This window comes from Oncorhynchus kisutch, linkage group LG15 (genome assembly GCF_002021735.2).
Source record: "Oncorhynchus kisutch isolate 150728-3 linkage group LG15, Okis_V2, whole genome shotgun sequence".
Classification (NCBI taxonomy): Eukaryota; Metazoa; Chordata; class Actinopteri; order Salmoniformes; family Salmonidae; genus Oncorhynchus; species Oncorhynchus kisutch.
Genome location: NC_034188.2, coordinates 56,762,043 through 56,788,150, shown reverse-complemented (window position 1 = coordinate 56,788,150; position 26,108 = coordinate 56,762,043). Strand labels below are relative to the sequence as shown.

At 45.4% G+C, this 26,108-nt stretch overlaps 1 protein-coding gene and 1 pseudogene across 1 annotated transcript in view; both read left to right on the top strand.

The window, feature by feature from the left end:
* Positions 1 to 17,307, top strand: part of LOC109904792 (zinc finger protein neuro-d4) — a 49,073-nt gene extending 31,766 nt beyond the window's left edge. Inside the window, exons 9-12 of the mRNA XM_031790603.1 lie at positions 12,120 to 12,239; positions 12,417 to 12,529; positions 13,565 to 13,646; positions 14,003 to 17,307. Of these exons, the coding sequence (XP_031646463.1) occupies positions 12,120 to 12,239; positions 12,417 to 12,529; positions 13,565 to 13,646; positions 14,003 to 14,073 (386 nt within the window). The 3' untranslated portion in view covers positions 14,074 to 17,307. The remainder of the gene's footprint in view (positions 1 to 12,119; positions 12,240 to 12,416; positions 12,530 to 13,564; positions 13,647 to 14,002) is intronic.
* Positions 17,308 to 23,316: 6,009 nt separating this feature from the next.
* Positions 23,317 to 24,493, top strand: LOC109904791 (endonuclease domain-containing 1 protein-like; annotated as a pseudogene).
* The last annotated feature ends 1,615 nt before the right edge of the window (positions 24,494 to 26,108 follow it).

Below are 26,108 nucleotides of genomic sequence, written 5' to 3'. Positions count from 1 at the left end.
GCGGGCTCTACGCTGTACCCTGAGGCTGGCTGCTACACTATGTCATGTGTTACAGCGGGCTCTACGCTCTACCCTGAGGCTGGCTGCTACACTATGTCATGTGTTACAGCGGGCTCTACGCTCTACCCTGAGGCTGGCTGCTACACTATGTCATGTGTTACAGCGGGGTCTACGCTCTACCCTGAGGCTGGCTGCTACACTATGTCATGTGTTACAGCGGGCTCTACGCTGTACCCTGAGGCTGGCTGCTACACTATGTCATGTGTTACAGCGGGCTCTACGCTGTACCCTGAGGCTGGCTGCTACACTATGTCATGTGTTACAGCGGGCTCTACGCTCTACCCTGAGGCTGGCTGCTACACTATGTCATGTGTTACAGCGGGCTCTACGCTCTACCCTGAGGCTGGCTGCTACACTATGTCATGTGTTACAGCGGGCTCTACGCTCTACCCTGAGGCTGGCTGCTACACTATGTCATGTGTTACAGCGGGCTCTACGCTCTACCCTGAGGCTGGCTGCTACACTATGTCATGTGTTACAGCGGGCTCTACGCTGTACCCTGAGGCTGGCTGCTACACTATGTCATGTGTTACAGCGGGCTCTACGCTCTACCCTGAGGCTGGCTGCTACACTATGTCATGTGTTACAGCGGGCTCTACGCTGTACCCTAAGGCTGGCTGCTACACTATGTCATGTGTTACAGCGGGCTCTACGCTGTACCCTGAGGCTGGCTGCTACACTATGTCATGTGTTACAGCGGGCTCTACGCTGTACCCTGAGGCTGGCTGCTACACTATGTCATGTGTTACAGCGGGCTCTACGCTGTACCCTGAGGCTGGCTGCTACACTATGTCATGTGTTACAGCGGGCTCTACGCTGTACCCTGAGGCTGGCTGCTACACTATGTCATGTGTTACAGCGGGCTCTACGCTGTACCCTGAGGCTGGCTGCTACACTATGTCATGTGTTACAGCGGGCTCTACGCTGTACCCTGAGGCTGGCTGCTACACTATGTCATGTGTTACAGCGGGCTCTACGCTGTACCCTGAGGCTGGCTGCTACACTATGTCATGTGTTACAGCGGGCTCTACGCTCTACCCTGAGGCTGGCTGCTACACTATGTCATGTGTTACAGCGGGCTCTACGCTCTACCCTGAGGCTGGCTGCTACACTATGTCATGTGTTACAGCGGGCTCTACGCTGTACCCTGAGGCTGGCTGCTACACTATGTCATGTGTTACAGCGGGCTCTACGCTGTACCCTGAGGCTGGCTGCTACACTATGTCATGTGTTACAGCGGGCTCTACGCTGTACCCTGAGGCTGGCTGCTACACTATGTCATGTGTTACAGCGGGCTCTACGCTGTACCCTGAGGCTGGCTGCTACACTATGTCATGTGTTACAGCGGGCTCTACGCTGTACCCTGAGGCTGGCTGCTACACTATGTCATGTGTTACAGCGGGCTCTACGCTGTACCCTGAGGCTGGCTGCTACACTATGTCATGTGTTACAGCGGGCTCTACGCTGTACCCTGAGGCTGGCTGCTACACTATGTCATGTGTTACAGCGGGCTCTACGCTGTACCCTGAGGCTGGCTGCTACACTATGTCATGTGTTACAGCGGGCTCTACGCTGTACCCTGAGGCTGGCTGCTACACTATGTCATGTGTTACAGCGGGCTCTACGCTGTACCCTGAGGCTGGCTGCTACACTATGTCATGTGTTACAGCGGGCTCTACGCTCTACCCTGAGGCTGGCTGCTACACTATGTCATGTGTTACAGCGGGCTCTACGCTGTACCCTGAGGCTGGCTGCTACACTATGTCATGTGTTACAGCGGGCTCTACGCTGTACCCTGAGGCTGGCTGCTACACTATGTCATGTGTTACAGCGGGCTCTACGCTGTACCCTGAGGCTGGCTGCTACACTATGTCATGTGTTACAGCGGGCTCTACGCTGTACCCTGAGGCTGGCTGCTACACTATGTCATGTGTTACAGCGGGCTCTACGCTGTACCCTGAGGCTGGCTGCTACACTATGTCATGTGTTACAGCGGGCTCTACGCTCTACCCTGAGGCTGGCTGCTACACTATGCCATGTACCCTCCGCTCGCATGTCACGTCAGAGCAACCCAAGCTAGACGCAGTATCCTACAGAATGTTACTACACAGCAACTTGCACATGTCCTTTGCGGCACACAGCGTGTGAAGTACACGCTGATGTACAATGTAGTAGCGTTTATGTTTGTCTGCCTGCATGGCTTTCTGTAATGCTGTTTGATTAGCCTGGCCCTGAGTTGGACGGTGTTAATTGTCTGAGCAGGGACACTGAGAGGAAGGGTGGCGGGAGGGGGGATCTTTTTTTGTCCCCCTCTCTCCCCTAGCACATTCCATGTCCGAGCTGGTAATTTACACTGAGAGAGGTGGCATCCCAAATGGCACTTTGTAGGGAATAGGGTGTCATTTGGGACGCAGAGAGAAACACAGCTGTAGTCCACATCAATGTCCTTGTAGAAAAATACCCATTTACCTCCTAGACTTAATTGGCTGAGCTCTGTTTTAAATTGGCCTGTCTTAGTGGTTTGTCCGTCACTGGGTCCTGGTGCTGATGCCTCTGTGTGTGTGTGTGTGTGTGTGTGTGTGTGTGTGTGTGTGTGTGTGTGTCTGTGTGTGTGTGTGTGTGTGTGTGTTTATGTGTGTGCGCGCTGCAGTTTTAGGGCTCTGCAGGGTGAAAAAGAAGAGAATGACTGCATTTGAGAGGTTTAATAACCTCCTCTCTTCTCCTACTGCTACACACACACACACACACACACACACACACACACACACACACACACACACACACACACACACACACACACACACACACACACATCAATACATACATCCACAAAACTAAATTCTCTTGTGAAATGCAAATAGAAGCCTAGTGTGTGTGTGTGTGTGTGTGTGTGTGTGTGTGTGTGTGTGTGTGTGTGTGTGTGTGTGTGTGTGTGTGTGTGTGTGTGTGTGTGCGAGCATGCGTGTTTCTATCTTGTGGTTGCAGATGCACCCCCTCCTTTATATTACACCATATATAATAATGATATTAATATGAATGGTTATAATGAAACTGGACCATACATTATTCATGTAATATTCTTCCTAAAATATGTCTAGACTAGAGTCTGTAAGCCTGGTCCACTCCACAAGGCACATTTAAAGGAAAACTCCATCCAAAAACTATCTTTTGGCATTTGTTTCATTAGTCCATTGTTGACATAGTCCCAAAATGTTTTGCAGGTCAGAAATCAAGTTTAAGACATATACGTTTCAAAATGCAGAAACCGAGAGTGGAAGATCGCTGAAATCCAAAGTCTCGTTCTTCTCTTTCATTTCATGATTTTACCCCCCCATTCATTCTCTCTCTTTCTCCCTTTTCCATCAGTTTGATAAATGACAGATTATTCCACTAGGAGATGAGATTCTCACACACACATTCCCCCTCTCATTCTCTCTCTATTCGCTCCCTCACTCTTCATCGCCAGTTTACCAGGCTTTCATTCTTTCCTTTCCCGCTTCTCTCTGAATCTCTCTCTCCATTTCTTTCTCTCCTCAACTCCCTCTCTCTGTTTTTGTCTTATGACTTTATCCATCACTTATCATTTTCTTTTCTGTATTTATTTCCGTTGCAGGAGTGGAAGCCGATTGTTAAAATGAACTGCAACATTAAAATTCATGGCTGCCTTTCAGTTTGTTTCTTCTTCTTCATAAAGTGAGAGAGGCAGGGGTGGTGGGGGCTGGTTTTGGGCATTGATGAGATGGGGAGGAGGGAGGGGTGTTTACTTTAGAGGGCGGCCCTCTGGTGTGCACCTGAAAATTGGTTTTGTGAGCAGAAAGAGTCAAGCCAGTTCTTGTTACGTCCTCTCCCCAAATCAGAGTTGAGATTCCGAGTCTGGTTTATCTGGACGGACAGACGGTCGGAGGAGTGAGAGCAGGAGGGGTGGAGGGGGGTAACATGTAATTGAGCCGTTTGAAGGTCAGCGTCCTTTCGTTCCTGTTGTTATTTTTTTATATTTTTTTATTTTCACATTTTTCTCCCCAGTTTCACCTCACTCACAAAATGGCTTCGCTCACCTTGCTCTGCCACTGTGAGAAGGAATCCTTGTGATCAGCTATAAGGACAAAATGAATTATGTATCAAACCTAAAATGGCGTCCTGGCTGTCTCGGTTCTCTCTTTCTCTCCCTGTCTGTGGGGTAGGATACTATATGTGGAATGATATCTGTGGAGTGGTAGTTGGTTCTGTTCCAGCAGGTTCACATGTGATGAAAGTCCTGCAGTAAGAGAGAGAGGGTGGTCTTTTAATGAGGGTCTGGTGACAGTGGAGGGCCTGTATCATGGTAGGGACTGGGAATGTTCAGACAGCTGCACACTATAGAGGCTCTAATCTAGAGCGCCCAGTTCAATTGTATGTAATTGTTGAAATATTTTGTGAGTGGGCAACATGTACTATCATCCAAAATTGACTTGTTTAATTATTTTTGAAATATTACATTATTTTATAATACTCTAATGTGGACAGTTTGTGTTACTTCCTTACACAAACTCGCATTTTCACCTCATACAATATAGTGTTTTTTTATTTATTTATTACCTCAGATTGGTGATGTTAATGTACAAGTTTATAGTCATCAAGATGAGCCTAATTCGATTGCTTTAAACAGATTCATATCTTTGGTTTGGTCCGGTTGATTTGATCATACTCACCTGTCTTTCGCAGGGTTAAGAACGCAGTTGTGAAATTCACAAGGAGAGGAGTTGATATCGACAAGTATATCTAGTATACCCAAGTTCGTTGTGGTTTGTATTTTAGAATAGCGCAAATGGCAGTGAATTGTCCCCAGTTCCATTGATTTCCATACAATATTGACGTGAGTGATTCATCTGTGCACGCTATTGATTACAGTAGAACAAGCTAATCTATTTCAATCTGGAATGACTGCTTGGTAAAATTGATGCGTGAGCAGCTTTTAAGGTACTAATTTAGCAAAATACAAGTAATCTGAACACAAGTGTGACACGTGTGTATAGGGAGTAATTGTATGTATTAGTCTTCAACATATCACAACTTATTTCAGAATATTGATTATGAATTTATTTGGACAATTAAAAACAGTATTTTGACACTCGGCTATATATAAAAAAAATAGGAAGCAGCCGTATAATTTTCAATTGATGTTTTAGGAATATGAATTGCACTTTGAACGTTATATTCGACATGAGTCAACTTATAATCAGGTAAAAACGACTGAATGAACCCCTAAAACGTGCTATGATGTATGTGATGTATATGATTTTGCTGGTATTGGTGAAATGGTGAAAATGAGTTTGTCCTGGCTAGTCATTCTGTCTGTACTGTAACAGACAGGTACAGAGCACAGTAAGTAGCCTATACAGGAGACTGAGTGGAGACACAGGCTGGGTTCAGAGAGAGAGAGAGAGAGAGAGAGAGGACCGGGGTGGTGGAGGCGAGGCAGTACAGTCACGACCCATGAACCCTGAACATGCAACACACACTACATGATCAGCTCACCACACCACTACAAACACAAAACATGTATACTGTACCTAACCATATACTATAAAGCTAAACTTGGTCCAAATGACAACCGGTTTATGGGGTGGTTTCCCCCACTAAGATTAAGCCTAATCCTGACAAAAAAAAGCATTTTCAATGTAGATTCACTATTGAGTTTGCCTTTTATTCCAGGACTAGACTTAATCTGTGTCTGGGAAAATGACCCTATGAGTTTACTTGACTTTAGATTCTATAGTCCAGCTCAAACGGAGATCTATTTCGGTGTAGTCAGTCCCTTGCTTGCTGTAACCGGGGCTGGGACTTTGTCTACCAGTTTGCCCCACCATGGTAAGGAATGTCTCTTATTAGAGGGAAGACCTTTCTGGACTTACCAAGTTAATTATTCAACCCCGACCATCACCTTTAGCTGTTATTTTGGTCTGGTTTCTTCCTGAACTTTCCACATGCCTGTGCTGCTGGTGCCAGTGCCGGTACAGTAGCTTCCTGCATAGCCAGACCAGCTCACGCTGCCTGCCGCCCCGCCACTCCACTGCCTCCTCTGCCACAACAAAGCAGGAAGAGAAACGGCTGTTGCCTAGCAATCCGGTTGCTATAGTGACAGGCTGGGATCCCTCCTAAAGAGTATGTTGTTATGTACATTGAGGAGGGAGGGGGGAGTGGAGTTTGGCATTGGAGGGGTTGAAACGGAGGGAGCAGAGGAGTTCATTAAAGGCAACAGAAAGGAGAGACAGAGTGAAGGAAGGAGAGTAAAAGTAAAGAATTCTCTTTATGATTTATCATATATATTACCCCAGACAGGGAGGGGGCAGGCTGATATTGCACTGCCTCATTTGGTATTCTGTATTAACAGAGGAGAGGCTTGCCGGGTAAGGATTGGATCCTCAGTCATTTGGCCATCTTAGTATAACCCCCCTCCCCCCATCCTGCTCATGAAAACCTATCTGTCTGTCTGTTAGAGCTTAGACACACACACACACAATCTTACTAGGATCACCAAAAATTATTCATGTTTGCATTTTTCTGAGCATCAAAAAGACATTCCAGTTGGCACAGGGGTGTATGTGAAGTGTGTGTGTGTGTGTGTGTGTGTGTGTGTGTGTGTGTGTGTGTGTGTGTGTGTGTGTGTGTGTGTGTGTGTGTGTGTGTGTGTGTGAATATATACAGTGGGGCAAAAAAGTATTTATTCAGCCACCAATTGTGCAAGTTCTCCCACTTAAAAAGATGAGAGAGGCCTGTAATTCTCATCATAGGTGCACTTCAACTATGACAGACAAAATGAGAGAGAAAAATCCAGAAAATCACATTGTAGGATTTTTCATGAATTTATTTGCAAATGATTGTGGAAAATAAGTATTTGGCTAAATACTTTGACTAAATACTTTTTTGCCCCACTGTATGTGTGTATATGCATACGTGTGTATGTGTATATATACCAATACGTGTGTATGTACTGTTTATGTATGTGTATCTGCTACAGACAGAGGCAGCCTCTTATGCTGCCACAGAGGCTGACATAGTGTGCAGGTCAGTGTGATTACACTGCAGCCATAGATCAAGTTTTATTATGCACCAAAATCTCCACCGTCCTCTCGCTTTGCAATGTCATTCTGTTTCAGACCCACAATGCACTGGGACTTACGCAACCTGCTGACTGGACAGGGAAGAGAAACGAGCATGTTATTGCATTGCGTCTTGCTGGTGTGTATGCGTGCGCGTGCGTATATGCGTGTGTGTGTGTGTGTGCGTTTATAAGAGAGATAAAGAGGGGGAGATAGACAATTGAAGAAGGAGGTGGGGACAGATGGTGTAGGTATTTGTGTGACAATAGACGGATTGCAGAAGAAAAATCAAATTTCCTCTGTGAAAGAGAGAAGCACAGCCAGGGTGAGAGAAGAAAGGTACCTCATGAGATTTCTCATCTGTGACTGACACTTTTCGTCTGACTGACTCACAGTCACTCTCCCTGCATAATACTGAATCCATTGTCTCTGTGTGTGTGTGTGTGTGTTAGCGCCACGGTTATGGATGAAGATCGTCATGAAAATAAAATAACCGTCATAACATTTTTTGGGGGGGTGTAACGAACAGCTGACTGAAGACTGGACGGCAGGGCATTAGTGCGGTTGTCTGTTTCTGCCGTAACATGGACTACACCGTGATGAAACTTTGTTGCTCCTTGTTGAAATAAGCAACGTGTTGTAGCAAACAAGTCTTCCGTTGCCTAGGCAATACCTTCCTCCCCCATTATATCATTAAATTCAGGAAAACGTGGTCATTCAAGCTTGTAGCATCATACCCAAGAAGACTCAAGGCTTTAATCGCTTCCAAAGGTGCTTTAACAAAGTATTGAGAAAAGGGTCTGAATTTTATGTGAATGTGATATTTCAGGGTTTTCTTTTTTATATACATTTGCAAACATTTTAAAAAAACAAAACGTTTTTGCTTTGTCATTATGGTGTGTAGATTGATGAAAAAACAAACAATTTAATCCATTTTAGAATAAGGCTGTAGCGTAACAAAATGTGGAAAAAGAGAAGGGGTCTGAATACTTCCCGAATGCACCGTAGAATTATATTCTTATTCGGGGATTAATTCACTTTTACCTGATGCCTTTCATGAAGGTTCTTGGTTGCTTTTACATTCTTTTTACCTTTATCGATGAATACAAATATATCTTAAAATGACCCCGTTTTTCAGGAATTTGATGATATATAAGCCCAATCAAACACAGTACGGGACTTGCACCAGTAAGTAGGTGGGACATTCATAGGGTATAGCAGAGGAGAGGAGAAAATGTGTGAGAAAACAATAACTGTCATCTAAAATGTCACCCAGAATTCCATGACCGTCACAGCCCTAGTGTGTGTATGCATTGGATGAAAGCTGATACTGAAGGCTGGATTGGGGGCAGAGGGACTCTCATTCGTCACGCTGAAGAGAGAGGGTGGGGGTTGGGAGTGGAACGAGCCTTTAAAAGTTATGATGCAAAGATCTGCTGGCTATAAATCTGTGTGCGTGTGTGTGTGTGCGTCTCAGTGTGTACTTGCACATGTTCCGGTGTGTGCTTGTGCGTGTGTTTGCGCATGTGTGCGTGTATTGTCTGTGAATGTGAGTGTATGTATACATTATATAAGCGTGTATTTTTGTATCTGTGTGTGTGAGTGTGTGTATACATTATATCAGTGTGTATCTGTATGTGTGTGTGTCTAGATGTGGCGCTCCCCTCATTAAGCAGCCTGGCGACAGGAGTGCAGAGTGTGTGTTTTCACACTGACGCTCTGACACAGCAGCCGCCACTTCTTCACTTCCCTCTCCTCTTTGTGTTCTGCTCTTCCTCTCTCCTCTTCCTCTCTCCTCTTCTGTTCCATTTGCTCCCCTGCCATGCTGCAATGTGTTTTGTGTTGTGGGGACGGCAGTGTGTTGGTGTGTAGGTGAGGCTAGGAGCTGATCTGTGTCTCTGTTGGTCTGGTTTGTTCACAGTGACATCATAGACAGCATCATCACTGGTTAACACTAGACTAGTAGGATTGCTTTAGTGAAACCCTGTTTTGTTGTCAGGTGCAAAACCACACTAACTAAGCTAAGCTATCTAATTGTTGGCCCGGTGTATGAGTTTAAGCTCATTGTACTGCATGCTTGGACCTGTGTGAATAGGTTTGTGCTCAGAAAACAGAGTGAAGAGACATGGGTGAGAGAGCAGAAGGAGGAATGAAAGTGTGGAGGAGAGTGAGAAGCATAGAGAAAGTGAGACCAGGCAACAGGTGCTTGTGGGTATTCTGTCGGAAGTGTTAATTCGATAAGGCTGTGGCCACTTTATCGACCAGCCAGTGCGGTATGGCTCTTAGGCCAGGGATTGTGCTGGAATGAGATTGTGGAAACTCCAGGAGCAGGCTGTATTGGGAATGAGGGAGTGAGAAAGGGAGAGTGAGTTGGAGAGAAAAAGGAGAGCGCGGAGAGAGAGAGAGAGATCGGAAAAGAGGAAGAGAGGGGGATGGAGAGAGGCGGAGGGGAGAGGAAGAGAGGTAGAGAGGATTATACTGAGAGAGTGAGAGAGAGGTAGACGAAGAGAGGGGAGAGAGTTAGGGGGAGAGAAAGCGAGAGAAGGGAACGGAAGGGAATGGGGAGATATGAGGGGGGTATTTGAGGATTCATCTCTCTCCCCTAATTCCCAGTGGGTCCCCGAGACACACTTAAAAGCTGTGAAGTGTGCTGTTCTGCCTGTATTCTCCCAGTAATTGGCGGGGTGTTACAGGAAAGGTGGAGCTGGAGTTGAGATGGAGGGAGGGAGGTGTGTATCACCCTTGACAACCTCAGGAACGTGCTACTTGTGATCATTTTTATCTACCTCTCTCGCGCATGTTCTTTGTCTCTGTCTGCCTGTCTGCCAGTTTTCTGTGTCTCTCTGTCTGGTTTGGTCTGTATGTCTCTATGTCTCTCTCTGCCACTCACTCGCTTTGCTATCTCCCTCTCCCTTCCACCTTCTCTTTCTCCTTCTCCCCCCCCTCCCCTTTTCACTCCCTATCTCTCTTTTCTCTCTGTCTGTCTTAAGGATGTACCACCTCAGGTTAGCGTCTCAGTCTTTAAGCATGGCCACAGGCAATTAATCATCGATGGGCTTTCCTTTCTGAGCAGGCAGGCCAGCGGGCAGCACTCTCACACACAGATGTGTCAGGGCCTGCTGATTCACTCTCAGGGGTCCTCGCAGCCTCACGGTCCACAGAGCCCCAGAGCAACACTGTTTGTAGTATGTGCCGTTTGGCATATAGTTTTATGTAATTGTGTGTGCATATACAGCTTTGCTCCCCAGGGACTGTGGTAAAGCACAGTCAGCAGCAGTCTGTTGAAATAAAATACACACAAAGAAGGGCTGTGTGTTTTTTTCACAAGGCCAGAGGCTTAAAAAGGAGAAACGTTACTCAAAGTGAAGTATTTCATTAATAAACCTATTTTGCCTTGTTTTTAATGCTTGTACTGTACATGCTTACTATATGTACCTGTTGTATATAGTCCATACATAGCTCAGTGCCCAAGTGGCAGGTGTTGTAGACGAAGGTGGGGATAGTGGTATGCTTTCCACAGTCCCCTGAATGTACGTAAACCACTCCACTGTACATTACTGCCCCTCATTATACAATAAAGTACAGAGCTGCCTGGCTGGCTGCTGTGCTGGTACCACGGACAGCTCCTCTGCTCTTTTCTCCTCCCCCCTCTCCTCTCATCCTGATCAGAGTTGTTTTTTTTCTTCCTCTGGGGTTTATTGACCAACCCTGTGGAGTAGAAAACCCAATCCCCCCCCCCCTCCGCCCTGCTCCACCCCCGCCCACTCACCCCTCCCACCCCCCCACCCCCCAGCCCCCTGCCACAATCCACCCTGGGCTAGATTAATAACCTCGCTGGAGAGGGCCCTGGCTCTCCAAATCACACACCAGACAGCCACTGATTACTCCACCATGCCGACTGCTGCTGAATTCTCTCTCTCTGTGTGTGTGTGTGTGTGTGTGTGTGTGTGTGTGTGTGTGTGTGTGTGTGTGTGTGTGTGTGTGTGTGTGTGTGTGTGTGTGTGTGTGTGTGTGTGTGTGTGTGTGTGTGTGTGTGTGTGTGTGTGTGTTTGTGTGTGTGTTTGTGTGTGTGTGTTTGCGTATTCGGAATGAATTCCTGTGTGTGCTTGTCTAGTCTACTGTGTACTGTTGTCTGTCTTCTTCTGTCTTACATGGCACGATGGTGAGTCATTGTGATGTTCCTGTCCATTGCATCTTAATACAGGAATAAAGGACACATACAAATACACTGTCCTGGTTACGTGATCAGAGCTATTAAAGTTATTATGCAATCGACTGCAGTCAGTGAGACAGAGAGGATGCATGCAGGGGGACGTTCCTCTCCATTAATGGTTATTCTAAAATGGCTTCCCGCCGCGCACCTGCCGCTTGATGCACAGCAAGTCTGTCCCAGCCCCCCACCGTTCCTTTGACAATATTTAACAGACCCCTGGGCCTCCCAGTGGAGTTCCCTTCCCGTCTTACTCCTCCCTTCCCTGACTGAGCACGAGCTGGCGAGTCCACGGCTTCAGCAGGCCTGCTGCTTGCTTTACCAAAACCAACATATGGAGGAGGGTGAGTTTTATCCAGCTGGGACGCTCTGCAGTCTGGTTGGCTGGAAGTCTCATATTCTCTGTCTCACTCTATGTTTCCTGTCTCTGCCGCTTTCACTCGTTTCTGCTTACTCTCTCTCTCACCCTGTCTCTCTCTCTTCCTCTTTCCCTCTCCAAACCTGCGATGTTCCTCCTACGTCAGTCTAGTCCTAAGCCTGTTGAGTCCTCAGCTCTACACCAGCCTCAGTAGCAGGTCATCAGTAACCACAGACCACAGCCATAGACTCTGTGCTCTAGGTCTGTGCTCAATGGAGCTTCATACAAATGCTGGATTACTCTTATATTCTAGAGCATAGAATATAAGAGTAGTATGCAGCTTTTCTGTAAGAGAGCATTTGTTAGGGAAAGAGCTCTATCGTATGGAACCTTTCCACTTGTGTGATTGCAGCTAAGAAAGCTGCAGATGGGTCGGTCATCCCCAACGGCTACTGTGACTTCTGCCTGGGCGGCTCCAAGAAGACCGGCTGTCCCGAGGACCTCATCTCCTGTGCCGACTGTGGACGCTCAGGTACGGACAGACAGACACTCCTATGGACACCGGTTTTAGTTGGTTTTAAATGTGTCATTATGACACAGATGTTATTATGTGTGGGTGTAGTGGAAACAAGCCCAACTTGATGACGACGACAACGATGGTGACGAAGTGTACCATGAAGAGTGTGTATGTCCCTCTCTGTGTCCCCAGGCCACCCGTCCTGCCTGCAGTTCACAGTCAACATGACGGCAGCTGTACGGACCTACCGCTGGCAGTGTATCGAGTGCAAGTCCTGCAGCTTGTGTGGCACCTCCGAGAATGATGTGAGCACCACACGCACACACGCCCCTTCACACTCCCAAAACATCTATACTGAAAATATATATAAATGCAACATGCAACAATTTCAAAGATTTTACTGAGTTACAGTTCATATAAGGAAATCAGTCAATTGAAACAAAATTCATTAGACCCTAATCTATGGATGTCACATGACTGGGAGTACAGATATGTATCTGTTGGTCACAGAAACATTTTTTAAAAGTAGGCACGTGGATCAGAAAATCACCATTTGCCTCATGCAGCGCGACACATCTCCTTTGCATAGAGTTGATCAGGCTGTTGACCTGTGGAATGTTTCCTCATCACGGTATCTCTGTGCATTCAAATTGCCGTCAATAAAATGCAATTGTGTTCGTAGCTTATGCCTGCCCATACCATAACCCCACCGCCACAATGGGGAACTCTGTTCACAACGTTGACACCAGCACACCGCTCACCAACATGACGCCATGCACGTGGTCTGCGGTTGTGAGGCCGGTTGGACGTACTAACAAATTCTCCAAAACGACATTGGAGGCTTATGGTAGGGAAGTAAAACATTTCTGGCAACAGCTCTGGTGGACATTCCGGCAGTCAGTATGCCAAGTTAGTGGCCTTTTATCGTCCCCCAGCACAAGGTGCACCTGTGTAATGATCATGCTGTTTAATCAGCTTCTTGGCAAAGGTGAAATGCTCATTAACAGGGATGTAAACCAATTTGTGCACAACATTTGAGAGAAATAAGCTTTTCGTGCGTATGGAACATTTCTGGGATCTTTTATTTCTGCTCATGAAACATGGGACCAACACTTTACATGTTGCGTTCATATCCCACTCTCCATTTACCCCAACACACACTCGCCTGGACTCTCCTCCTCCTTAGTAAAGGTTAATAACACGCAAAAAAATGGGTGCAATCTTTGCACCGAGTACAAACGCGTAGCAAATCTGGGCCTGTGTGAGTTATGTGTAGAATGTCCTATATTTGATTGATAATGTCATAACATTATTTGTGTTTGTGTGTTTCCTTGTTCCAGGATCAGTTACTATTCTGTGATGACTGTGACAGAGGCTACCATATGTACTGCCTGAGCCCCCCTATGGCGGAGCCCCCAGAGGGTAGGTACACTACAGGATATGTGGAGGATATAGGCCTAGTGTAGTCCTATAGAATACTGTATAGTATACCTAGGCCGGCATATTGTCGGTAATTGATGACCATGCAATGGCTGGGTTCATAATGTCACTTATACAGTAGATGCATTATAAGGGGAAAGGCCATGTGCTGCATGCTTGTGTCATCCGTAAGTCAAGTTGACATGGCTAAGAGATTGCAAATCTATCACACTACCTGACCACAGTATGTGGTGATGCACTCGCAATCAGTATTCAGTTTACAGTGGTCATTTATTCTGCAAGGGTTAATCCCTAGGCTTTCCAATAACCAGTGAACTTGTGAACTGTTGATCTTCCAGGGAGCTGGAGTTGCCATCTGTGTCTGCGACAGCTGAAAGAGAAGGCCTCGGCCTACATCACCCTGACCTAATCTACCACGTTACACCCCCCCCCCCTGCCCTAAACATAACAACTGGACCAACTCCAATCTGAGAAGACACCCCCAACGCCCTGCAGTTTTTCCTCCTCTATGAAACGACAACAGACGTCTGTCCACCTCTCCAGTCATCAGGTCTCCCAGCCCCAGCTGTTTTAACGTCAATGGAAGTACCTACATCCCAGGGTGCACCATGCTCCATCCAGGTCTCCCCCAGTCTGCCCCTGCTGAGGCCCAGCCACCTGCCCCTGGAGTCCCCTCCACCTCTGGCCCATGAGGAACCACCTTCTATCCCAGCAGCCTCAGCGGGGAGCATCTGATCATCAATAGCCTAACTGGGCTGCCCCCCGGGGCTTGCTGTCCCTCCACCATCTGCCTCCAAAGAGCTGTTTATCAGTAGCCCACAAGAACACTCAAGAGGCATGCTCTCCCCTGTGAAGGGTCCTTAGAGGAGCCCTAACGAGCATCAGCTGCCACTGTGGCCCTATACTCCCATACACTCCCATACACTCGACTGTGGCCCTGGCAGCAGAGTACACAGAGAGAGGGAGAAGCAGGCCGTAGTGACGACCAGACTCCTCGTTAGGTTTAAAGCAGCTGCAGCCCCGCCCCCTTCCTCCCACATGGAGCCGCCACTCAAGGCCTTTGAAAGTGAAGTACTCTGGGATTGATACCATCGCGCAGAGCTGTTGTGGCTTTATGACATTTGCAGAGGAGAGAGAGTGGAGAGGTCGTCACTCTGTCATCAGCCACTTAGATCAAATTTTGTGTCCAAAAAAATAATGAATTAGAGCAAAGGTTTTCCTCAACTATGAACCTCTGGTTACCTTCATTTCCTTCAAAACAACAACTGAAAAAGCCAACATGAGACTGCTATGACTTTGGCGGAGCTTGGTGTATTTTGTCTGTGTGTTTAGCAAGAATGTAGGTATGTTTTAAGTGTGGACAATGCAGGTTTTATTGTCTGGCCTTGTCAAAAATACAGGGCCCAAATGTTTTTTAAACATTTTATTTGGTACTTTATTTGCATGGTGTTAACATTATAGTTTTTAAAGATATTTTAAGGATAAAATGTATTTAAGAAAGCACACTTAATTCGCAATAATGTGTTTGTGACCCATTTGGGTAAAGTTGTGTGTGTGTGTGTGTGTGTGTCCATCTGTATATGTGCGTGTGTATGCGTGTGTGAGTGAGGGCAAATGTGCCCTCCTAAAACTGCGTGGAAATGAGAGCCAACCGTAGCCAACCAGGTGCTAGGCAGGACCTATGGCAGGGTCAGGGAGCAGGAAGGGGAGGGGCTTCTGATGATTCTGATTCCTAGAAACACCACCATGACTTACTGTATTATGTTTTCTGTTGGACCAAACGAATTCAAGCCAGCTTGCGCCGTTTCTCTCTTCCGAGCCCTTGGATAACTCATTTTTGTGAAAAGTCATCAAAACTAGTAGAATTGAGCTCTTTACTATCTGCAAGACTGCTTTGTGTGCTAGGAACTTGTAATATAATGTGCTTTCAAAGAGTAAGCTAAAAGCAAGGACTTCTACTAACTGGGACGCCAGCATGTGAGTTTGTGCGCTTGCACTGAGACAAGTCTTTTTTCAACCCAAAGTCCCCTCCCCTAGTGGCCTATCTGACTGGACTATTGTATGAGGCTGCAACTTTGATTGGTCCAATGATCCCTCCTACTCTTCCTAGAGCTTTAAGTTGGGAGACATTTTGCTGTAAATAGATTGTCACTCTCTCTGTTTATCATAAAGACTAATTGCCATTTCATAATTCACCGTCTCAGTGCATATCGAAATAGGAACTCAAAAATACAATTTGTGTCTATTTAAATGCACTTAAAAGTGGTTGTCCTATTTGCCTCCATATTTGTAATGTCTCTACTCCTCAAATGTATGTGTTTATATTCTACTATGGTATGATCCAACACACACAGCCATATTGGGGGGAAATGTTACTACCTGTGCTACCCAAAATGTATGTACCATCATTTAGGCATGTGTGATACCAGAAATTCTCTCGATTTCATATTTTGATATCTACTTTATTTATTTTTCTCGAATAACTAGGGATGTTTTCACCTCTTCTCTCTCAGTATTGTTCTCTTATTTGTTTATGTCTGTGTTTTTCTACTTCAAACATTTTGCACAGTGTGTTTGTTTGTTTGGAATGTGTGTGTACGTGTGTGTGGCTATGTGTGTGAGAGAGAGGGAGAGAGAGACACTCAGGCGGACTTGAAGGCGCTGTCTGTCTGTCAGTGGTTCCGTTCCAAATGACACCATTTCCTCTTTATGGTGCACTACAGTGGCCATAGGGCTCTGGTGAAAAGTAGTGCATCACATAGGGAATAGGGTCCCATTTGGGATGCACACAGTCTCTTTAAACTCATAATGAGGTCCTCGAAAAACAAACAAACACAGTGAAAAGACGGTTATTATTTTTCAAACTTCCTCTCCATGACACAGGCTGCATTCCGATACATCCAAGAATACAGTCAACACTAGTGTACTACACTAGAATGGGTACTGCTGAAGCCACAGTACTCGCTACCGTCGTTGGTCCCGAGTGACAGTAGCCTGATCCCAGATCAGTTTGTGCTGTCAAATGACAATGACCCTTGGAGAACAGATCTGGTATCGGGCCAAAGTGACAGAATGTTATTCTACTGAATTTTGGGGCCCCTTGATAAGTGCAATGTGTCATAATAGATTGTGTGCGGTGAATTGTTCAATAATAATAATAATTAAACTCTTCACCTTTTAATGGACAGGCTCCTCGAAAGACAATGTGAAAACCTTCACCACATTACTCTTTCATCCTTTTAAGTGTCCCACCAATATCCAATCAGAGTTGTGTTCAGAGCCAGTACTGAGGTAATAGCCGGATGATGACTTGTGATTCTGTGTGAGTGAGGTGAGCTGATCTGAACGTGTTTTCTGATAAGGCTTCTGAATTTATTCCTGGCACTTATGAGGATGTGGTGGTCAAACTACATTGATTGTACAATCTGAAAAGATGCAGTTGCAGAAAGTGGAGTGACTCAAGCTCAGATATGACCTTTGACCTCGCCCCCCCCATCTTTAGACTGGGGGTAGGATCAGAAGGGAAAGAAGATTATTGGCCAGTCCTCAAACGAAGCAGGATTTTGGCCCTCTTGTAAATTGTCGTGCTGTGATCTTGCTTGCACTTCTTATTCCCCAAATAATAAATTCCTGTGTGAGTGTGTGCACATTTTCCTTTCTTGTAACTGTCTGTTGGAAAAAAAGAAACACTGGATAAAATGAATTTGTTCGTATTTACCCTGATGGAGATCAAATCTTCCTGGACACGTGGGTTGTTTTTTCCTTCTCTGCTGTCTCCTACCTACCTGGGAACGCTTTGAAATATTGACTGCAACTGCATAGTTGTCATTCATTCATTCACTGTAAATTCATCTTGTCTTTCTCGAGGCACCCAATTTTCCCAAATTTTTCTCTCCTGACTCCTTTTTTCATTTACAAACAATCATTATTAAAAGTTGTAACTCCTGAAACCGTCTGCCTTGGTGTGTGTCTGTGTGGAGCTTCTGAACACCCACCAATTTAGCAATGTTTGTGTATTTCTGAAGAAAATGTGAAAAGCTGAAAATTCATCCATTATGTTTTAAGTATCATAAATACGCTATTTACAATAGATGGTTTGGAGCTTGGATCCATAAACCCAGGTGGGCACTTTTCTCCCCAAAATATAATGATCTACCACAGTATGATTGCATTACTTGAACCTCGTATGGCTTGAAAGTAAACAGGTTCTCTTTGAGCTATGATGTTTGTATGGGATAGATTGTAGAATAGGCATCTATCATGCTGTAGTCCTGGAGAGACCTGGCTGAACAAATCCTGAATTCCATTCTTCACCTTCCAGAAGCCAGAATCATCGCTAGTGCACACCTTTTTTTCTTGGGGAAAATTTATATTTTAAAATATATATATTCTTCCAACAATTTCTTGGCAAAATTCCCACTTCCACCTTATCTCAAATTCTGTATACCCCCCCCCCCCGGCCATCCAACAAACAAGAGACTACTACTAGTCTACTCCCACCTCTCTTCCTGCCCACATTATTCTGACCCCTTGTCTCCCTCTTCCATTTCCAAGGATGTCTGTGAAGCTTATGTGGATTGTGTTGGTGTGTTTATAGTACTGTATGCGTGTTTGTGTGTATCTGTATGTGGAGTGGATGGGGGGGGGGGGGGGGGTTGAGACTCCCAGCCAATTACCACATCTACCAGACAGGCTCAGACTGCCTCTGTGCCAGCCAATCAGAGAAGAGCTGCGCATAGCTGGGCCCATTGTGGTTGCCATGGTAACTCTGGGGCTGTTTGCATGATGGATGATGGAACATTGATGGATTACAGTGGGAGGGAGGGAGGGACTCATACATAAATATATTGGAAATGTATGAATACATCTTAAATGAATTGATGTTGAAAAATGAAGGGAGTGATTGGGTGATGGGGGTACCTAAATGTAGGCTACCTATTTGAGTCTGTCTGTCTGTCTGTCTGATTACAGTAACAGGGAGGGAGGGAGGGAGGACTCATACATAAATATATTGGAAATGTATGAATACATCTTAAATTAATTGATGTTGAAAAATGAAGGGAGTGATTGGGTGATGGGGGTACCTAAATGTAGGCTACCTATTTGAGTCTGTCTGTCTGTCTGTCTGTCTGTCTGTCTGTCTGTCTGTCTGTCTGTCTGTCTGTCTGTCTGTCTGTCTGTCTGTCTGTCTGTCTGTCTGTCTGTCTGTCTGTCTGTCTGTCTGTCTGTCTGTCTGTCTGTCTGTCTGTCTGTCTGTCTGATTACAGTAACAGGGAGGGAGGGAGGGAGGGAGGAAGGGAGGACTCATACATAAATATATTGGAAATGTATGAATACATCTTAAATTAATTGATGTTGAGGAATGAAGGGAGTGATTGGGTGATGGGGGTACCTAAATGTAGGCTACCTATTTGAGTGAGTGAGTGAGTCTGTCTTGTCTAGTCTAGTTTAGTCTAGTCTAAAGCTTAAAGAATAGCCTGGGATGCAGTCTGACCTTTTGTCTCCTCAAGTCATTGGGCCATTAGGACCTTAGACTGTGCTCTGAATGATTTCCTCAGTCCAGCTATAGTCCACTGTCGGTCCAGCAGTAGCCTACCAGGAAGGTAGATAGATGACAATTTGTGGAAAGGGCTCAAGATTTAGAACACTAAGCACAGTTCAGATACAGTCAGTGGCCCAGTACTGTATCACTCACATGCTACACACTTAAAACTATACACACATTTTACTACACAGTATACACAACAACGGCTTGCAACTAACTAGGAAAGCAGCACTTCTGAACACACCATTGGCGTCCAGACAGACAACTATTAAAATAACAAACTGTCTGATCCATAAGCATTATTTACCCATAATCCATGTGATTAGTAACAAGCAATTTTTTGAGTGACCAGGATTAATGTCAATGTAGGCACGTGTGCCTGTAAGTCAAGGAACGTCTATTCACATCCAGTAATTCAGCCTTGACAAATGAATGACTGGGCCTTAGAAACAGTTGTCATTATTTCACTTAATTGTGTTCACGTGTCACTCATGTTTAATAGCCGCAAATGAATGCCTGGGAAAAAATCAGCCTGTGTGTTCCGTGCTCTTGCCTTCCCAGAAAACCAATCCTCGAGACAATAATTCTACATTTTGAGATGTAGCACATTTCAATTGTACAACCATGTCTACTGGATAAATGTATACTGGGTAAAAATTGGTACGGCTACTGCCTGCATTCTGGAATGTTGTACCATCAGGATCAAGGGACATAGCCAGGCCTCCCTGTTTACATCCCAAACATCTTATACAAACCTGACATCTAGTGGCAGACTTTAAGAGCAGCACCAACCAACATTACAATATACTGTGTCGGTGTGGATGGGGCAACCAGATACAATTTGACAGCCAGTTACCACTTTGAATGCAACATGATTGATATGAAAGATGAGAGTGCGAGGCCAAAGCAAAGTACTTACTATACATGAGAAATCTAAGACTGTACTGTATACTGTAGATCTGAATGAACAAGGTTATAGTCAAATGATTTACTTGATGTAAGTCTCCTCCTAGGCCTATTGTTGTGGAAAAACCATAACCGGTTAAATCCCGTGTTTCACACTTTTGATATCTGTAATCTGATCGGCAGTATTTTCCCCTCATGCCTCTTAGGGTTCCTGGGCGAGCGCGTGTGCCAAGAGGTTGAGACCAGACCAGGAATCGAGCCAGGTTTACTCTTGCCTGGGAAACCAACACGAGACGAGTTATACAACCAAGACTTAGCCACTGACTTTGACTACACCAACAATGATTCATAGAAGCTCTACCATAAGATTGACATGTGAAGGAGAAATGTGTGTGTCATTTAGAAGTTTGAACATAAAAATGTACAGTACCAGTCAAATGTTTGGACACACCTACTCATTCAAGGGTTTTTCTTTATTTTTTACTATTTTCTACATGGTAGAATAATAGTGAAGACATCAAAACTATGAAATAACACATATGGAATCATGTACTAACCAAAATTCTAAATATATTTTATATTTGAGATTCTTCAAAGTAGCCACCCTTTGCCTTGATGACAGTTTCGCACACTCTTGGCATTCTTTCAACCAGCTTCATGAGGTAGTCACCTGGAATGCATTTCAATTAACAGGTGAGCCAACCAGTTGTGTTGTGACAAGGTAGGTGTGGTATACAGAAGATAACTCTATTTGGTAAAATATCAAGTCCATATTATGGCAAGAACAGCTCGAATAAGCAAAGAGAAACGACAGTCCATCATTACTTTAAGAGATGAAGGTCAGTCAATACGGAAAATGTCAAGAACTTTTAAAGTTTCTTCAAGGGCAGTCGCAAAAACCATCAAGTGCTATGATGAAACTGTCTTTCATGAGGACCACCACAGGAAAGGAAGACCCAGAGTAACCTCTGCTGCAGAGGTTCCTCTGTTCATTAGCGTTACCAGCCTCAGAAATTGCAGCCATAATAAATGCTTCACAGAGTTCAAGTAACAGACACATCTCAACGTCTTGTGGGGCTTCCGAGTGGCGCAGCGATCTAAGGCACTGCATCTCAGTGCTAGAGGTGTCCCTACCGGCACCCTGTTTCGATTCCAGTCTGTATCACAACTGGCTGTGATTGGGAGTCCCATAGGGTGGCGTACAATTGGCCCAGCATCATCTGGGTTTGGCCAGAGTAGGCCGTCATTGTAAATAAGAATTTGTTCTTAACTGACTTGCTAAATGTATGGCCTTCATGGTTGAATTTCTGCAAAGAAACCACTACTAAAGGACACCAATAATAAGAAGAGACTTGCTTGGGCCAAGAAACATGAGCAATGGACATTAGACCGGTGGAAATCTGTCCTTTGGTCTGATGAGTCCAAATGTGAGATTTTTGGTACTGTGTCTTTGCAAGACGCAGAGTAGGTGAAATGATGATCTCCGCATGTGTGGTTCCCACCGTGAAGCATGGAGGAGGTGTGAGGGTGCTTTGCTGGTGACATTGTGATTTATTTAGAATTCAAGGCACACTTAAGCAGCATGGCGACTAGAGCATTCTGCGGCGATACGCCATCCCATCTGGTTGCGCTTAGTGGGACTATCATTTGTTTTTCAACAGGACAATGAACCAACAAACCTCCAGGCTGTGTAAGAGCTATTTGATCAAGAAGGAGAGTGATGGAGTGCCGCATCAGATTATCTTGCCTCCACAATCACTCGACATCAACCCAATTGAGATGGTTTGGGATGAGTTGGAATTCAGAGTGAAGGAAAAGTTGCCAACAAATGCTCAGCTTATGTGGGAACTCCTTCAAGACTGTTGGAAAAGCCTTCCAGGTGAAGCTGGTTGAGAGAATGCCACGAGTGTGCAAAGCTGTCATCAAGGCAATCAAGGCTACTTTGAAGAATCTCAAATATAAAGTATATTTTTATTTGTTTAACACTTTTTTGGTTACTACATGATTCCATATGTTTCTTCACTATTATTCTACAATGAAGAAAATAGTAAAAAATAAGTAGGTGTTTGCAAACTTTTGACTGGTACTGCACATTGCGCTATCATTTTTCGGATTTAAAATGTTCAACTAAAATGTCAATTAATGTTACCGGAACTATCTGCACTGACCCTACACACACACATTTACTAGACTTTACATACAGTGCATTCAGAAAGTATTCAGACCCCTTGACTTTTTCCACATTGTTACGTTACAGCCTTATTCTAAAATGTATTAAATGAGATTTTTTTCCTCATCAATCTACACACAATACCCCATAACGACAAAGCAGAAACTGTTTTTTCAAAATGTTTGCAAATGTATACAAAGAAAAACAGAAATATCACATTTACATACAGGTAGGTATTCAGACCCTTTACACAGTACTTTGTTAAAGCACCTTTGGCAGTGATTATAGGCTCGAGTTTTCTTCGGCATGATGCTGCAAGCTTGGCACACTAGTATTTGGGGAATTACTCCCATTCCTCTCTGCAGATCCTCTCAAGCTCTGTCAGGTTGGATGGGGAGCATTGCTGCACAGCTATTTTCAGATCTCTCCAGAGATGTTAGATCAGGTTCAAGTCCAGGCTCTTGCTGGGCTACTCAAGGACATTCAGAGACTTGTCCCGAAGCCACTCCTGCGTTGTCTTGGCTGTGTGCTTAGTGTTGTTGTCCTGTTGGAAGGTGAACCTTCGCCCCAGTCTGAGGTCCTGAGTGCTTTGGAGTAGGTTTTCATCAAGGATCTCTCTGTACTTCGCTCCGTTCATATTTGCCTCGATCCTGGCTATTCTTCTAGTCCCTGCCACTGTAAAACATCCCCATAGCATGACACTGCCACCACCATGCTTCACCGTAGGGATGGTGCCAGGTTTCCTCCAGATGTGACGCTTGGCATTCAGGCCAAAGTGTTCAATCTTGGTTTCATCAAAAGCAGAACAGCTGGTCTATGTAATGTACACACCACCTGAGAGAACCATGTACATTTGGATCTACCCAGACACTGTGACCTGCTGGTTAAACAGGCTATACGGGTTCAACCATTGGGCTCTGCTTCAGAGGCATAGCTTGGTGCAGGACAGGTGAGTGGGAAGACAGCTAGTCATGACCAGAGAACACGAGGAGAAAGCAATCAACTAGGAAGTAGGAACGTCCCATCCAATGATGCCGATCCCAATAGCCCTGTCTGTATTCCTGGCTGGAACCCTGTCCCTTGTTGAGGGGGATGTGATGGCCAACTTCTAGGACATCCCAGAGTGTGTGGAGTATTTTTTAACAGGGAAGGTACTAGGCTGGGGCGCTGACTCCCCCGGTGCTGCCCGCCTGTGCCAGCGCTTCTACAACAGGTACCACTTTGCCACGCTGTACGACACCAACCACCGCATTGCTGTGTATTCAGCCTACCGCTTCCAGCCCAGCAACGGAGGAGGCAGGGAGAAACGCTGGTTTGTGGAGCCACAGGTGGGTCATGAGAACAGGGCAGATGTGTCTGTGGCTAGAAACAGACATGCCATAGGACGGTCTTCTCAACAACTCACATCAATAACTCTATGTTGGTGACACAAATTGAAAAAGGCTCTAGATCATCATATTTGTTGTGTCCTGTGTTGTACGATACGTAGGCAGATTGTTGCCTAAATAAATTGTGAGAAAAAAAACATTGAAATAAACTGAGATGCCTAAAATGTTTCAAGACAAATTATATGTTCTGTTTGAATTGATCTAAAACTTTGGGTTGTAACGGCAGTTTATTTTCCCTCCCAGCTCGTGGGGTGCAGACTGGCTGGGGAAAGATCCCCCTGGGGTTTACCTGGGTGAGAGAAAGGAGCTCAACGAGGACTACACCCACTCTGACAAATTGCTTGAACCTACAATCTATCTCTCCTTTTTCCTCTCTTCTTAATCTCACACGGTCACCCACTTCCTTTTTCCCCCCAGTCGTAACGCCACCTTCACCCTGACCAACGTGGTGCCCCAGAACCCCAAGCTCAACCAGAACGCCTGGGCCCGCCACAAGTCCCAGCTCACCGACCTGTTCAAGGCCCAGTGCGCCCAGGCCTACGTTCTGGAGGGCACCATCCCCTCCACAGACAACTGGATTGTCAACGACAATGTCCGACGCGTCAACATCCCCGAGTACATCAGGAACGCCTACCGCTGTGTGGACAACAACGGTGAGCCTGTCCATAGCGCTTGCGGCGCCACCACCCTCAACGCTGAGCAGAACTGAGTGGACCAGAGTGGACCACTGCTGGAGCTGAACGGTTTCCTGCAGCAGTACTCTAAAGCACCAACAGGGGACTTGTTTCACAACAACTGCCAAGCAGTGACGGAGAAGTAGTATCCCACTCATGCATTTCTATTCATGATTTGACAGTGGCAAAGTGAGCTAAAACTACACTTCACATACCAGTACCAGTCCTTCAGCCCAGTCCTGTGCTTCCTACTGTGAAAATGTAATTATGAACTACAGTGAATGAATAAAGAACTGTTTGGAGGGATTTATTATTCTTTATACAGTGGGGAGAACAAGTATTTGATACACTGCCGATTTTGCAGGTTTTCTTACTTACAAAGCATGTAGAGGTCTGTAATTTTTTATCATAGGTACACTTCAACTGTGAGAGATGGAATCTAAAACAAAAATCCAGAAAATCACATTGTATGATTTTTAAGTAATTAATTTGCATTTTATTGCATGACATAAGTATATGATACAACAGAAAAGCAGAACTTAATATTTGGTACAGAAAACTTTGTATGCAATTACAGAGATCACACATTTCCTGTAGTTCTTGACCAGGTTTGCACACACTGCAGCAGGGATTTTGGCCAACTCCTCCATACAGACCTTCTCCAGATCCTTCAGGTTTCGGGGCTGTCGCTGGGCAATACGGACTTTCAGCTCCCTCCAAAGATTTTCTATTGGGTTCAGGTCTGGAGACTGGCTAGGCCACTCCAGGACCTTGAGATGATTCTTACGGAGCCACTCCTTAGTTGCCCTGGCTGTGTGTTTCGGCTCGTTGTCATGCTGGAAGACCCAGCCACGACCCATCTTCAATGCTCTTACTGAGGGAAGGAGGTGATTGGCCAAGATCTCGCGATACATGGCCCCATCCATCCTCCCCTCAATACGGTGCAGTCGTCCTGTCCCCTTTGCAGAAAAGCATCCCCAAAGAATGATGTTTCCACCTCCATGCTTCACGGTTGGCATGGTGTTCTTGGGGTTGTACTCATCCTTCATCTTCCTCCAAACACGGCGAGTGGAGTTTAGACCAAAAAGCTCTATTTTTGTCTCATCAGACCACATGACCTTCTCCCATTCCTCCTCTGGATCATCCAGATGGTCATTGGCAAACTTCAGACGGGCCTGGACATGCGTTGGCTTGAGCAGCGCTGCAGGATTTTAATCCATGACGGCGTAGTGTTACTAATGGTTTTCTTTGAGACTGTGGTCCCAGCTCTCTTCAGGTCATTGATCAGGTCCTGCCGTGTAGTTCTGGGCTGATCCCTCACCTTCCTTGTGATCATTGATGCCCCACGAGGTGAGATCTTGCATGGAGCCCCAGACCGAGGGTGATTGACCGTCATCTTGAACTTCTTCCATTTTCTAATAATTGCGCCAGCAGTTGTTGCCTTCTCACCAAGCTGCTTGCCTATTGTCCTGTAGCCCATCCCAGCCTTGTCCAGGTCTACAATTGTAACCCTGATGTCCTTACACAGCTCTCTGGTCTTGGCCATTGTGGAGAGGTTGGAGTCTGTTTGATTGAGTGTGTGTACAGGTGTCTTTTATACATGTAGGAGTTCAAACAGGTGCAGTTAAGACAGGTAATGAGTGGAGAACAGGAGGGCTTCTTAAAGAACAACTAACAGGTCTGTGAGAGCCGGAATTCTTACTGGTTGGTAGGTGATCAAATACTTATGTCATGCAATAAAATGCAAATGAATTACTTAAA